This window comes from Lissotriton helveticus, chromosome 1_1 (assembly GCF_964261635.1).
Source record: "Lissotriton helveticus chromosome 1_1, aLisHel1.1, whole genome shotgun sequence".
Taxonomy (NCBI): Eukaryota; Metazoa; Chordata; class Amphibia; order Caudata; family Salamandridae; genus Lissotriton; species Lissotriton helveticus.
The window spans coordinates 852,774,037-852,789,223 of record NC_136057.1 but is presented as its reverse complement, the minus strand read 5'-3'; the positions used below and the strand labels follow the sequence as shown (position 1 = coordinate 852,789,223).

General features: G+C 45.3%; 1 protein-coding gene across 2 annotated transcripts in view; it reads left to right on the top strand.

Annotated features, from left to right (window-relative positions):
- The window catches only part of UTP20 (UTP20 small subunit processome component), a 1,109,880-nt gene that overhangs the window by 557,987 nt on the left and 536,706 nt on the right, over positions 1-15,187 (top strand). For both annotated transcript variants that reach the window (XM_078675325.1, XM_078675316.1), the window contains exon 30: positions 4,813-5,039. In XM_078675325.1, coding sequence (XP_078531451.1) covers positions 4,813-5,039 — 227 coding nt within the window. The remainder of the gene's footprint in view (positions 1-4,812; positions 5,040-15,187) is intronic.

The following is a 15,187-nucleotide window of genomic DNA, read 5'->3' as shown; positions in this document are numbered from 1 at the left end:
CTGATTCCGAAACTACAAGAAGAAAGAAGACCAACCGTGCAGCTGCTAACAAGAGGACGACACCAACTGACTTGGCCCCAGCCCTACCGGCCTGTCGACCCTCGAACCTGCTCCCTGGGGTCTCCAGTGGTCAGCAACCTCAAAAACCCCGGAGGACCTGACTGCCTTGTTCAACCACAGACTGGGACTCCCACGAGAAGTGGTTCTGCTCAAACATCTACACCTCCTGGTGCCAGCCAGGAACCGCGAATCCAGCACACTCTGCACCTGCCGAGCCCGGCCTGTGCCAAAGTGAACAAAGACCAGGAGGACATCCCCCCGGCGACTGTGACCAAGAATCCAGCACCAAAGGACTCCCCTCGACGCTCGTGGCGACGCCTTCAGCCTCAGCACCAGGGACCCCTCCAACCGCGACCAGCAGAGGGTAAGATTTCACAACGCTTAAAGACACCACTGCACCCGGTGCCCCTTGGCCCCCTGTGCCCAACTCCTGGGTGTCTACCCAATCTACAGCTTCCCAACTTACCCCTCAAAGTGGTGGTCGCACCTGAAGAATCTCCGTCCCTGAGCTTGCAGCCTTTGTTCGTCACTCAGCTTTCCCATTGAAATCCATTGTGCGCCCGATTGCCCAAAAGCACCCTTCACCCAGCCGCCCCAGTGCTGCTGGAAGTGCACCATCTGTTCTGTTCTGTTCGACTTCCCCACTTGCCCTGAGCAAGTGACCAGGAGCCCTGCTCCCACAGCCGTGTGGCCTGCCTGCTAGCAGTCACCAACCGAAGGCCCCCTACCCGCCATAGGCTAACACTGGGCCTACTCACCCGGCTGCCCCTGTGCCGCTGAGGGTGTACGTGCAGTACCTACCTGAACCTGAAAGCCGATAACTTACAGTTTCTCCTCAGGGTAACATTGACTGGTTTCACTCGGTCGAGTATCGAGTTTTGAAACTTTGAAACATTCACTAAAAATCATCCGATCAACGAAAACGAGATTACTCACCTGTTACCAGGAGAGATCCCAATGCTGGATCTTAGTGCCCTTTTAAAGTACTACAGGAGTATGACCCGTCAACCACGTTGGGATTGGGGTAGGTAATCAGAATAAACAAACAATATCCCAACTGGTATTATTGAAAAGACAAATAAACACATATGCATAAAGCATTATGAGAACAGAAATAAGGAGACTCAATAAATGTTTTCAAATGTGCTCATGGCATCATGTAATAAACAGAAATAGTTAGGCGATTTACCGTTGTAACAGCACTGTAGGTGGACGAATAACAACACAACCCGAATTGTACTTGGTGCTCAAAGTGTACAAGTGACATACAAGGTGGCGACAGCAAGTGACAATTGTGGTCAGCATAAATGGCGCATAGTGAATGGTGCTTGAATATATACAGTGAATAATGGAAAATAATGTGGCTCCAATTGAATCATTAAGCAAGACTTCTCAGTTGAGTTGAATGTAATTAGGAGGAACCACACTTATTGCGCTGAGCGGTCGACGACGTTTCGATCCTCTTTAATTGGGATCATCTTCAGGACTGGGTTGTAAAGGGGGACGGTGCTGTACAAGGAAGGAGAAAGATGGTAAGGGCGGGCGGGGGAGGGAGGGAGGAGGGAAGACACTTGCGCTCAGGTATTGGGAGGAGGGCGTGCAAGGTAGGGTGGTTGGCCGGGGAAAGCGAGGCAAGAGGGGCTCTAATGTATGGGTCCACCAGTGTATAATTAGCAAGGAGGGCTGGGGAGCGGGCCTACGGACAACCAAAGTGGAGCCAGTGGAAAAGGAGGACAACTACAGAGAAAGCGGCAGTCAGGTAATTAGGGGATGTACAGGTGGCTGTAAATCTGCACGACTAAAACTGGTCCGGGTAGAAGTGCTGTTAAATTGGTTTACAGCATGGTCATAGAAGGGTGTCTCATATGGGAGGCATGCATTGTAGGAAATTGGCTGAGGGTTAAAAACAGGGCGGGATGAGTCGGGAACGTGGGCGAACTAGCATGTGCAGTGTGAAGTAGTACCTGTTGAAATCCGGTATGAAGTCCGCGATATTTAGAAGGGCGGAGACACCGTAGAAGCAATCATTGCTAAACTGTGGAGGGGCGAGAAGGACAAGAGGACGTGGTCGGTAAGGGGAAGGTACGGGAATGAAAAAGGACAAGGGCACGGATCAGCGATTACCTGTCTGGGCCGCAGATCCGTCTAGGCAGCGGCCGGTGATTCTGTCCCTCCTTTGCTCTTGATTGCCTCAGCCTGCATTAACTGTCTTTCCCCGTAACTATACCTTGACGTGGTTTTCCTCATCTACATCCTAATGTAACCGACCACTCCATACAATACATTTATTACAATTGTATGGTTAACAATTTATTTACCTCTCTTTATGCGTTCACACTCGATCTATGTTATATCGCTTTTCCACGATAACGGTGTTTCACATTAGTGATGGGATATTTGTTTGATAACATTGATTGTTGCCATTTCCAATCTGATATGTTGTAATGTTTAATATTGCCAAACCCCGAGCATACTCTGTTCCAACTTTCTGCACTCGGTGGATAATAATGCTTTATTGACTTGCCTTGTGACACAGACTGCTCCCCCTTTGGCCCATCCATCCCTGTTGCTCTAACCAATACGGCTCTTCTTCCATGCTTGGCCTGCGTCCCGGACAGGTAATCGCCGATCCGTGCCTTTGTCCTTTTTCAATCCCGTACCTTCCCCTTACCGACAACGTCCTCTTGTCATTCTCGCCCCTCCACAGTTTAGCACTGATCGCATCTACGGTGTCTCCGCCCTTGTAAATATCGCGGACTTCGTCCCGGATTTCAACAGGTACTACTTCACACCGCACATGCTAGATTGCCCATGTTCCTGACTCATCCCGCCCTGTTTTTAACGCTCAGCCAATTTCCTACAATGCGTGCCTCCCGTATGACACACCCTTCTATGACCATGCTGTAAACCAATTCAACAGCACTTCTACCCGGACCAGTTTTAGTGGCGCAGATTTACAGCCACCTGTACATCCCCTAATTACCTGACTGCCGCTTTCTCTGTAGTTGTCCTCCTTTTCCACTGGCTCTACTCTGGTTGTCCGGATGCCCGCTCCCCAGGCCTCCTTGCTAATTATATACTGGTGGACCCATACATTAGGGCCCCTCTTGCCTCGTTTTACCCGGCCAACCACCCTACCTTGCGCGCCCTCCTCCAAATACCGGAGCGTAAGCATCTTCCCTCTTCCCTCCCCCCCCTTACCGTCTTTCTCCTTCCTTGTACAGCACTGTTCCGCTTTACAACCCAGTCCTGAAGATGATCCCAACTAAAGAGGATTGAAACGTCGTCGACCGCTCAGCGCAATAAAAGGCGCAGCCCTCAGTGTGGTTCATCCTAATTACATTCAACTCAACTGAGAACTCTTGCTTAATGATTCAATTGGAGCCACATTGTTTTCCCTTATTCCCAGTATTCAAGCACCATTCACTATGCGCCATTTATGCTGACCACAATTGTTACTTGTACACTTTGAGCACCATGTACAATTCGGGTTGTTGTTATTCGTCCACCTACAGTGCTTTTACAACTGTAAATCGACTAACTATTTCTGTTTATTACATGATGCCATGAGCACATTTGAAAAAACTTATTGAGTCTCCTTATATCTGTTCTCATAATGCTTTATACATATGTGTTTATTTGTCTTTTCAATAATACCCGTTGGGATATTGTTTGTTTATTCAGATCTTAGTGCCCAGCACTGATCCTAAAAAGTAATAACAACTGTGATTTTCCGATAACTTGATTTTCCTCCATAGGATAACATTGGCCGTTTTTTACCATAAATTCTTCTGTCGATTTTTGCAACATACAAATATTCCTTAAAAATCGCCGGTTTAACAAAAACGATTTCTTTCATCTGTTTACAGGAGATGCACCAGGGCTGAATTCAGGATCCAGCCCTGAGTAAGAAAAACATAAGTAATGTAACTGATATTGCATTTACTTAACATTCCCATTGAGCTCAGTGTTATTATTGTGTTGAAGTTTGTGTTGCATATTGCAATAAGTGTATCTATCGCATCTAAAAGTCTATTGATCATTGAAAGTATTCAACTGTAGCATCTCATTCTGAGAAAGTATTTTTATACTAACCTGTGGTTCTAAAATAAGATAACAAGTATATTTTTCCTACAAAACAATTGGCCTAGAGTTCAGTTCTTGAATGTGAGACCATTTGCTGACTGAGTGTGTACATCAAATGCTTTACACTGTCCTCTGATACTGCCTTACTGCTCGACCAAACTACCACTTTAGAGAGTACGGTTCTATTTAACTTTAACCTCTGCCAAACCTCTGGGGACTGTTGGACTCTGTGCACACTGTACCTTACTTTGGTGCAGTATATTCAGAGCCACTTTCTTAAAGGAAACCCCTGAAAGCAGATCTTTAATTGAAACCTTTCTCAAAGGTAGTGATTTAGAAAATTAGACAGAGGTCATCTCATCTCCTTTATTTTCTGCTATAGTAAACTACTGGATGATCCATCTCTCTCAAATGATCTTTATAGAACTCCTAGATGAATATTAAGAATAACATCTGCTTTCCATATGTCTAAAGAGGCTGTAATACTTGTTTGTATCAGTAATAATACATTATATGTGATCCTAAAGTATGAGATTCAAAATACATGTCTAGTATCAGAAAAATAATATCTATTCAAACTTAATTTCTGGTGTAAATAAAGCAGTTGGAAGGAAACATATGTGAATTCAGCATTCAGTGCTATTTAATTCTCTGTTCTCTTACCAGGTACTTCCTGTTGCTCGGTAAGCAGAAATCTGGATACCCAGAATGTGACATACTTACAAATGTGTTTGCGTTACTCCCTACCAAAAATTTATCTCTGGAAACAGCCAACCTTGTAATGGATATTGCAGACAATCTCCTTAACAGCCCAGATTTTGAGCCCACAGAAGATGTTGCCAGTTTACCCTTGGGTGAATACGACCATCTGGATTTCCAAGTCAAAACAGAAGGTAGGAGGAAAACGCCTTATAATTCTGTTTGAAGTATGGTCTGATTAGCTCAAATCTGTTTTATCCATGCTCACTTATACATCCCCAAAAGACTGCCCCCCACTCATTAGCACCCACTTAAAGAATGGCCTCATGAGCTGCAAAACGTGTATCTGAATATCTGGAGATTTTTTGATACACCCATCCCATCCCATCCCAACCTTCCTGACAGGTCAAAATTCAGAACAATTATTAAGAATGTATTTGTATTTAAATTATCACAGAAAGAAAAGGTTAAATTACACTTTACAACATTTCATTCAATTACTTTCGTTATACAGTGTTAGAAGCCTTGTCTTTCAATAGCAGTCACCCTTGAAACCGATAGATTCACAAATAAGTGTTGCAACTCAGGAACTTCCCCATAAGGCCATGATCCCCCTTGACTGCACAATTATAAAATTCTCGTTTTTATCACTTGGCCTCTTCACATATAGCAGGATTTCATTCCCATACAGGGATAGCAGATGTCGTAGAGTGCTGAATGCAGCACCTTTTCAGGAAGTTTGATCTACAAGCATGCATGCCTGCGGCCAGCTCTGCTTTACATCTCTGGTTAATAATAGTGATTCAAATATTTAGCCGTACATCCTCAATGTTGTGATAGGTCAGCCGTACAGTACTGCTGTCAGTGAGATTAGAAGAAAGGAACCTTGTGCAGCACCACCATAAGAAACACCTACACCACATTACTGAAAGCTTTTTCTCCATGCATGTAGATTGCTTCAGAAGCCGAGAATAGACTATGAGAATACAACCTTATGTGGCCTGGGGAGATCCAGTCTGGCTCCTCTAAGAGCCTCACTCAACGCGGCTGGACGACTTGTCACTGGCTCCAGAAAGAACAACCACATCACCCTGGATCTAAAGGAACTGAATTGGCTCACTTATGAGGCAAGAGCACAACTCAAAATTGCGTGCATGATGCACAAATTGCTGCACCTCAATACATCCAAATATCTAGCCAATAAACTCGAATTATCAGGCAATAGCAGACTTCTGAGAAGCATCAACACCCTGCTATTGAAACTACAGAATTTAAAAAAAAGAAAACCTTCACACACATGTTTGAGCAATTAAGTGCAGTAAAAGTAGCAGAGGCAGCAATTATTTTTCTTGTTTTGGAAGGCCATTATGCCTGCTTAACTGGTTAAGGAAGATGTTCCATCTTTGAAGGCCTCTTCATACATGGACAGGACATGTGGAGAAACCAGATCAGCATACTCTGTGTAGAATTTCACGGTGAGCATTTCTGAACCTGCGCCCTGCACCACTGCTAGTGCCTTATGGCTAGTAGCATCTTGATTTGCAGGTTTCATCTACTCATGCCATTGTTGTATTTTCCAGTTGTTGTGTTATCTGTGTTGCTGTTTTAGCATGTCTCAAATTGTGATTTATTTTTTAATAATGTGAGATTGTCTTTAATATACACATGATCATATTTTATTTGGCCTTTGGCATCCCTTACAAACAATGCACTACTGGGAAATGTAAAAAAAAATTGAGACTTACTCTTAAGTCCTATTCAAAAGGTTTTTTTACCCACAGACTCCTAGAGGGAACAGATCTTTACCAAAAAAGCTAAATGTGTAAGGTATGCTACTCCGTATATTCATTCCACTAGTAGTTGGCTCAACCTGCCCTACTTCCCTTGCATGCCTTTTTCCTTTCTTTACATTCACAGGCAGTGGGACCAACAACAAGGTGTAGTTCTATGTTGGTGGGATCATTCTGGAAACATGAAGCTTTATTTTATATGTATCTCACCTAACTCTGTAATATATTATAAATAAAGGCATGGCTTCCTGGACTGCTGGATTTGCCTCACTTAGCTAAAAAGGCTGTCCGCATAATAGCTAACTGTTGGACTTGGCCCTTTTTGGCTAAAGTTCCCTAAACTTTTTGCTTTTCCCCTAGACCTTTTTTTCTGACATGGTGTTGCCAACTTGGATGCTTTGGGCACTTTGCCACTGCTGATCAGTGTGAAAGTGGAGGTGCTCCCTGTGTGAAGTGTTATGATACTTGGTTGTCCATGATTGGTATGTTTGCCTTACTAGTAAAGTCCCTAGTAAAGTGCACTATGTGTGCCAGGGCTGGTAATGCAAATGCTACTAGTGGGCCTGCAGCACTAATTGTGCCACCCACACAGGTAGCCTTAAAGAGAGAACTCAGGCCTGCCACTGCAGTGCCTGCGTGCAGTTTGTTAAACTGCCATGTTTTCCTGACAAGTCCACCCACTTGCCAGGCCGTACCCTTCCCTTTCTGTGCACATCAGACACACCTATGGTAGGTCCAAGGTACCCCCCTGGGCAGGGTGCAGTGTATGTGAAAGGTAGGACATGTATTGAGTTGTGTACCATGTCCTGACAGTGAAATCATTTCCATTTTGTTTTTCACTGTTGAAAGGCTATCTTCCCCATAGGACAGAATGGGGAGGCTGTGTAATATGTTTCCAGCCTATCTTCCCAAAGGTTTAAGATGGAGAGGTGAAGTTTAGTATGCCTGAACTCACAATTTAATAACACATCTGTTCGTGATGGTGGTTTTTGCATTGTGTGTTTAGAAACCACTCTTCTAGAAGTGGCTGGGTTTTTGTGCTTTTACATTTTTGTGTGTCTCTGTCTGGTTGTGGATTGACTGTCTGGATCTGAAAATGATAGGATCTGGGGAATGTCTTGACCCAGGGGAGGAGGTGAGACAGCAACAGGCTGACCTGCATCTGGATCTGGAGTGTAGGGGGGAGGATTAGCCCCTAGAGGTGAAGAGAACTGGGCTGCCGCCCTAAAACAATGGCTCCATCTCCTGCTGAGTGATTAAGGATCCAGACCCCCACTATCAAAGGATAGTGGCAGGGAGACACCCAGAACTGGTATGGACAGGGGTCAGTGCCCCTGAACACAAAGACTTTAAAGACATTTAGCGGTTTAACTATGAGAGTTGAAACCCCTGAACGTTGAATGTCTCAAGACTGAAAAGGATTGAAATTACTTTGTGATCAAGAGGAACCTCTGCCAAGGAAGAACTAGCTAAAGAGACTGAAGGAAAGGACTCACCCTTGCTTTGTGTTCTGGGGCTGGCTGCAGTTTGCTGATTTAACCAAGAAGAGGCTAAAGGGACTTTGCTGTGTGCTGTGTTCCCGTGCTTGAAAGGACTTTGTTGTGTGCTGTGTCCTGAAGTAACTGAACCCCAAGGGCCTGAGGAGAGCTGGCTCCCTGTTGTGGAAACTCAGGAACACAAAAGATTCTAGGAGAGTCTCAGCGACGCTGTGTGCGTATGTTTTTGCAGCTAGAGACCCTCGTAAGAATTGCCCTGTGATCATGGGCACCTGGGGTCCAAGCAAGTCTCTGCGACGCTGTGTGCGTGTGCTTTGTGCAGCCTGAGACCTTCGTGAGGATTGCCCTGTTATCGTGCACCCGGAGTCCAAGTGAGTCTCAATGACGCAATGTGCGTGTGCTTCTTGCAGCCTGAGACCTTCCTGAGGATTGCCCTGGGATCGTGTACACCCAGAACTCCAGTGAATCTCAGTGACGCTGTGTGCGTGTGCTTCTTGCAGTCTGAGACCTTCGTGAGGATTGCCCTCTGATCGTGTGCACCTGGAACTCAAGTGAGTCTCAGCGATGCTGTGCGCATGTGCTTCTTGCAGCCTGAGACCTTCGTCAGGATTGCCCTGTGATCGGGCATACCCAAAATCAAGTAAGTCTCAGCGACGCTGTGTGCGTGTGCCTCTTACAGCCTGAGACCTTTGTGAGGATTGCCCCGTTGCAGCCTGAGATCTTCGTTGCCACCAAAGGCCCAGAATCCCCAAAGTCGCATCGGAAGCCCAAGTCGCGAGAAAAGGAAAGCGAGGTCGTGGCCCCCAGGTAACGTGTGTCGCCGCCTGGGGTGGGGTGCGGCTCGGAGAGGGATGCTCTCTGCCTCTTCCAGTCTTGCAGCGAGAACCTCTGATTCAGCTCGTATCGCGGCCCGTACTTGCCAAGGAGCGGCAGTACCGGGGCCGGAGTACAGAGCTGCACTATTGTTTACACCATACCCGTGTTGGGGGCATCTGTTGGCGGAAGCTGACCACGAGTCAGAAGAGCTGCGTAGAGACCGTTTGAAGCACCGTGATCGGTGCTGGAGTGTATTATGCATTGCATTATTTCTGCATTATCAACTACCTGATTGTTGCTTTACGCATTACATTATTTCTGCATTCCGAACTGCCTGATTGTTGCTTTGCGCATTACACTATTTTTGCATTCCGAACTGCCTGATTGTTGCATTACACATTGCACAATTTTTGCATAATGAACTACCTGATTGTTGCATTACACATTGAATTATTTTGCATAACGAACTGCCTGATTGTTGCATAACGAACTGCGTTATTTTTAGATTGCGTAGTACCCGATTCTTGCATTACGAACTGCATAGCAGTGCATTAGGACTGCAGTGGATCATCTAGAATTCCTCATTAATAGCATCAGAAACTACACAGTCTGGCTGGCTGGCCTAGTAAACAGCCAAGAGCAATATTACAAATACACATATGTTGGATTTATATTGTGTGGTCTCATCGTATATCTTTTTATATAAATATATACTTGTTTTTATGAAACTTGTGTGGAGTCCATTTGTGCTGACATCATTGGGTTACTGAGAGCGTGGTTGCAAATACTTTACACACTTGCCTTGAAGATCAGCCTGGCTGCCTGTGCCAAGCTACCAAGGGGGGTGAGCAGGGGCTATCTAAGAAGGTGTCCTTCCTTTCCCTGACGTGGAAGCAAGGGTCCCTATTTGTCCTAAGGTACCTCCCTCAGCCAACTAGCGACCCCCAGGTCTAACACTAACCTTGATCGTTACAGAATTTGTGCAATCTTGGTTTAGACCAAAGACGGTTTCCTGAAGAATCATCGCTATGACATGAGAAATCCCTGGAGAGTTGTCTGTTCTGAAATACCTCAAATCTGTATGTACTGTTGCGATCAGTGGCCATACCACTTCTTCTGATAATAGACGTTCCAGATTCTATCATTGTTTGGCCTGGATCTAGCAAGGATTCTAGTTGTCATTTCCTGCAGCACTTCCTTTCTCCTTTGCCTTTTCTCGGGTAGACCTGCCACAAATGTCTTTCGGTTGCTCTGCGATGACACATGGTTTTCACTTTCATTCCCAAGATGATGCAAAGTCTGGGTTTTTAATTGCAGCTTTGCCAAGTTGACATTAAATGTGCATCTTATCGTACAACTTTGCAGATGCTAATAGCACTTTACTCTTCAGAACTTTAAAATGATGACCCTGGCACATGCCCAAATCTAATGCATTGGTTATGTGCAATAGTCCTGATCTGTAGGATGAGTGCCGTCAGATTCATTGTGATGAAACCGCTTGCAATACAACAGCATTGTGATAAAGACTTAAGATTATAAGACCAGTGCCCTTCAATTGTAAAAAATCCTATCCTAGTGCTCACAATATGTGTAGTATCTTTTATAAAGACAAACAGAACAGTAGCTGCAATGTGTATGAATAACGTGAACTGCAGAAAATATTGCAACATTTACATTTATATGAACCCCACCGTCTTATCTTTGGCTTATTAGGATAAACTCGGCACCAAAAAGAAAACCTAAAATAATTTTAAAACTCTCTCATTCCTGTTTTGCACAATTAAGTTACTGTTCTCATAGCTTAGTCTGGTGTTCTCATCTACGCTGAAAGAAAGGCTGATAAACCCTGAGAAATTGCCGCCTGAATGTGCCTCTGGTTGACCTTCAGCAAAAGTAGGTGAAGCGATTGTTCATTGCCTGTCTCACCTGATTCTCCTGGTGCAAAGTTCCTCTCTATCTCTTCACAATGGTATCTTACACAAATTTTCTGGTCATTGATAAATCTTTCAAAATAGCAATTGACAGTCCTGACACCCTTTCAGGAACTGTGCACTTTGAATTATAATAATCTAAAAATGAAAGGGTCTGCATCCATGAAATTTTGTTCACAGCTCAATAACAATTATTTTAGAACAGAGAACACAGCTCAAATTAAATACTATGAACATATTAGAGCAGACTTTATTAGCACAGTGCAACGAAAAGTGACATTACTTGAAAAGATTTATATATATTACCTAAAAAGAGGGATACCCTGAAGATGAAAAATATACTAATTGTAACACTTCCAACTTTGAGGTGATTCAATAACAATCCGAAACTATAGGTGCAGTATATGTGACAAGTCCAGGTCCTGGACACTACATAATTATCAGAGTATGGCTTTGATGTACACTACAGAAAACTAACCTTTGCCAATCCCATTCACAAAACACATGATTCATTCTTGCTTATAAACCGTCAAAGTTTGTGGTTTTCCAAAGCTTTGAGTCTTTCTCTCATTTAAGATTAATGTGGTAATGTTAGTCTCCAATAACAGTTTGCCCTTGTTCTACTCACCACACAAATGGGACCAGAGTCTGACCATCTTCTAGAGTTTGATGGAGGCGTCGGATTTGATTGAAGATTAATGATTTAGAAATTTGGGATCTCACAAATGGGTTGATGCTGGATGAGTGATTGAAGTTTCTCTATGCCTTTCCTCTAACTTCCTTCTTCTAAGAAGGCCAAGAACAGCTGAGGGTGCTTTGTCATCCTAGTGGCCCCAGCGGATCAATCTTTGATGAGGCTATTGATTAATAATCATTGTGAAGACACCAGGCTTATGGGAGCTAGCCTGCCCGCTAACCGAACACCTATTCCCATTTTAAGAACCGGTGGTTCTCCAGTATTGGATCTTTTATAAATTCGCATGCTTGAATCGTTCCCAATCGTCGAAGTGGGAGTCCCACATTTAGCACAAAAAAAGTGCACCCACAGAGGCGGCGGGGTTCAGGGTGCTATTTTGGCATCGGCTGCACTGTTGCTTTCAATGGAGATTTCCTGGTTTCAACAAACACTGCAGGCTCGGGGACGAAGATCTTCTGGAGGCGACCCCTGGCTGGAGAGGTAAGTGGGGATGTCGCGGGATGCCGGGACACCGTCTGGTGCAGGTGTGTCTTTTGGTGTTGGGATTGTCTTACCGGTTCCGGTCGCAGTCGGGGGTTCCTCCAGAAAGGGGCTGCAGGCATTGTCAGGAGACTTGAGGTAGATTAGGGATCACCAGATCCTAGGTCAGGATCGCCGGGGAGACCTCCTCTTGGGGTTGGGACACTCAAACTTGGGCCGTGGGCATCAGGTGTAGAGTGGTGCATATTCGGGGATTTTGACAGAGTCTGTTGGTGAGCAAAGCAAGTGCTCATGGGAGTCAAAGTCTTGTTGGAGAAGGCAGGCCAGGTCCTCCGGATTCTTGGGGGGGCTGCTGGCCGGATCAGGTTGAGGTCAGGAGATAAGCTGGTAGGACTGGGGCCAAGTCAGTTGATGTCCTCCTCCTCTTCCTTCAGCGTGGCTCTTCGGTCCTTCTTGTTTCTTCTTGTCTGAGGAGGTAAGGTTCAGGGTTTCCCCTAAATACTAGATTTAGGGGCGTTTCAGGTAGGTACAGGTTGGGACCAATTGATCCCTTCCTTGTGATTGGTACACCCCCTTTTATGCCACCCTCCAGTGGGACGGGGGCATAAGCCTCACTCTGGTTGGCTGGGTCGCCCCATCTTTAAGATTGCGGGGACTGAGAATTGTGCTTCACCTCGCCTCCCCCACCTGAGAGGTGGGGTTGGCAAAGGTGAGCACACCTCTTCTCCTATCTTGGTATTCTCTCACCCAGAGCTGGGGTCAGAACTGGTAAGGGCCAATTGCTGGGAGCAGCAAATGGCTGGGTCAGCTCACATGGTGGTAGGCCTTTGAAACTTCCCCTACGTGGACCATGCCCATCCTGGGGGAGGAGGCTTGGCACCTCTGCCCAGAATGTGCTTTGTTTCCAGTCCCCGAGAGCGGTAGGTTCTCGATGCAGGGGTCCAGAAACATGTCTGGGGGTGGCAGCTGGCAAGCAGCCAGTCAGACAGGACATTAGAATTAGGTCGTTTTTCAGGGGGCATCTCTAAGATGCCCTCAGATTGCATTTTCCATTAAGTCCCCCACTGGCATCAGTGTGGGTTTAATGTGCTTATATGTTTGATACCAAACTTCCCAGATTCCAATAAAGGCGTATGATGCTGTGGCGTTCGTAATGACAAACTTTCTGACCATATACTTTTTATGGCTTTACTGTACTTACAGTGTCTATGAATAGACTTAGATACTGTAGTGGTACTGGGCTCATGAACTTGTACTCTCACCAGTGTCATAGTGCACCCAGCTAGAGGGGTGGCTGACCTATGCCAAAGGCAGTGGTTTGTAGGCATGGTACACAGGGATGTGTGTCTTGTCGACTCTTCACTTTTCTCTTCACCAAAACACTCAATGGTAGTGTGTGTGTTAAGGTATAGGACCTCTACGGGTGGCACAATAAGTGCTGCAGCCCTTAGAGGCCTTCTCTGGTCACAAGGCCCTTGGTACCCAGGGTGCCTTTTACAAGGGACTTGCATGTGGCCAGAGAGATGCAAATTTGGGGGTACACAGTACAATTTTAGGGAAAGAACTTCTGCCCTGGGAACCTGGTTGGCAGGAATCCATGGTACACTCATTCAAAGAGCATCGACAATAGGCAAAAAGTTGGGGGAACCATGCAAAAAGGGGCACTTTCCTACACACACACCACACAAAGAATCATTGTACCAGACAATCGTACAGAAGACTGTCTTATACCACACCATATCATCTCAGAGCATTATTCCCGTCTCACCAAATCCTCTAGCACCAGATCACAGTAATGCATCTTAAAGGCATAAAACAACTTACTTTATTGTAAGTCCTGGATCACGTGACTGTCATAGCTATATGCTGAAGCACAGCACTAAATAATACTTAAACTGGAGCAGCCTAGCAATATGCTAGGGGTAGGAAGCAAGAAACCCTAACATGGGGCGTTCACCATGCCCTTAAACTACACTGTACACATCCTATTCAAACGCCACATTTCCCTACTCACTCAAGCTGACTTAAGCACTCTGTTTCAAATCATATTCACATTTTTTCAGTCCACATACTGTCATGACACAAATCCTTACCAATCAATATAACATACCACATAATACCATTACCTATATAATCTGCATCAGAAAATGTATGCAGTTAATTTAAAAAAAGAAAGTTCTAAACAAAGTGGGTAGGATATATTTCAGTTCTATACAGTTGTGACTTTTTTTTTAAATTTCTTTTTATTATCATGAAAAACATAAACAAACAAGGCAATAAAGACTATACAGCTAGATATGCGCTCAGAGAGGAAGGACGTGCATTACAATTTGATACAAATCATCAGTGCAATGGGGGGGCCCGGGGGGAAATCAGAGTCATAAACATCGAGCTGAAACAGCATTAGGAATGTAAGGTCAGGGGGAAAGCGGAACATCCGGAGCATCCGCGAGGGGAGGTGTACATATATCACCCCGGTAGGAGTTCCATTGGCCCCAGATTTTACCCCACTTTTTAGGTCTGCCACGCGCCACACACACCATCTTTTCTGTAAACATACACCAGTCCATGTTCTCCTTCCATGCCAGGACTGTGGGCGGTCTCTGGTAGCCCCACAACTGCGCAATATCTCTCTTGGCAACCATATTCCCAAGGGTCCCCCACTGAGTCTGCGCCACATCATAGTCAGTCGGTTCCCAAACATTCAGCAGACAACGCATAGCTTCAGGCAACAGCTAGATACCAGTGACCTCTTCCATCACAGCATGTACTCGACTCCAGAACACTACCACTTACGGACATTCCCAAATTATGTGGAGGAAAGTACCAGTTAAACCGCATCCACGCTTACACAATCCATCTACAGAATATCCCATTTGAATCAGGCGAGGGCCTGTCACATAAATCCGGTGCAGGATCTTGAGCTGTACGAGGCGGAGACGAGCCGGAATCGCGACCTCCTTCGGTGAGGATATCGTCGACTGCCAATCCTCGTCATCCAACTCCAGATCGTCACTGGTCCAAACCTCTCTCAGTTGGACCAAGAACTCAACTCGATCATTAATCAATTTCTTATATATCGGAGAAATAGTGCTGTCGGGAACATATCCGTCAAGCACCCGATCTTCAAGT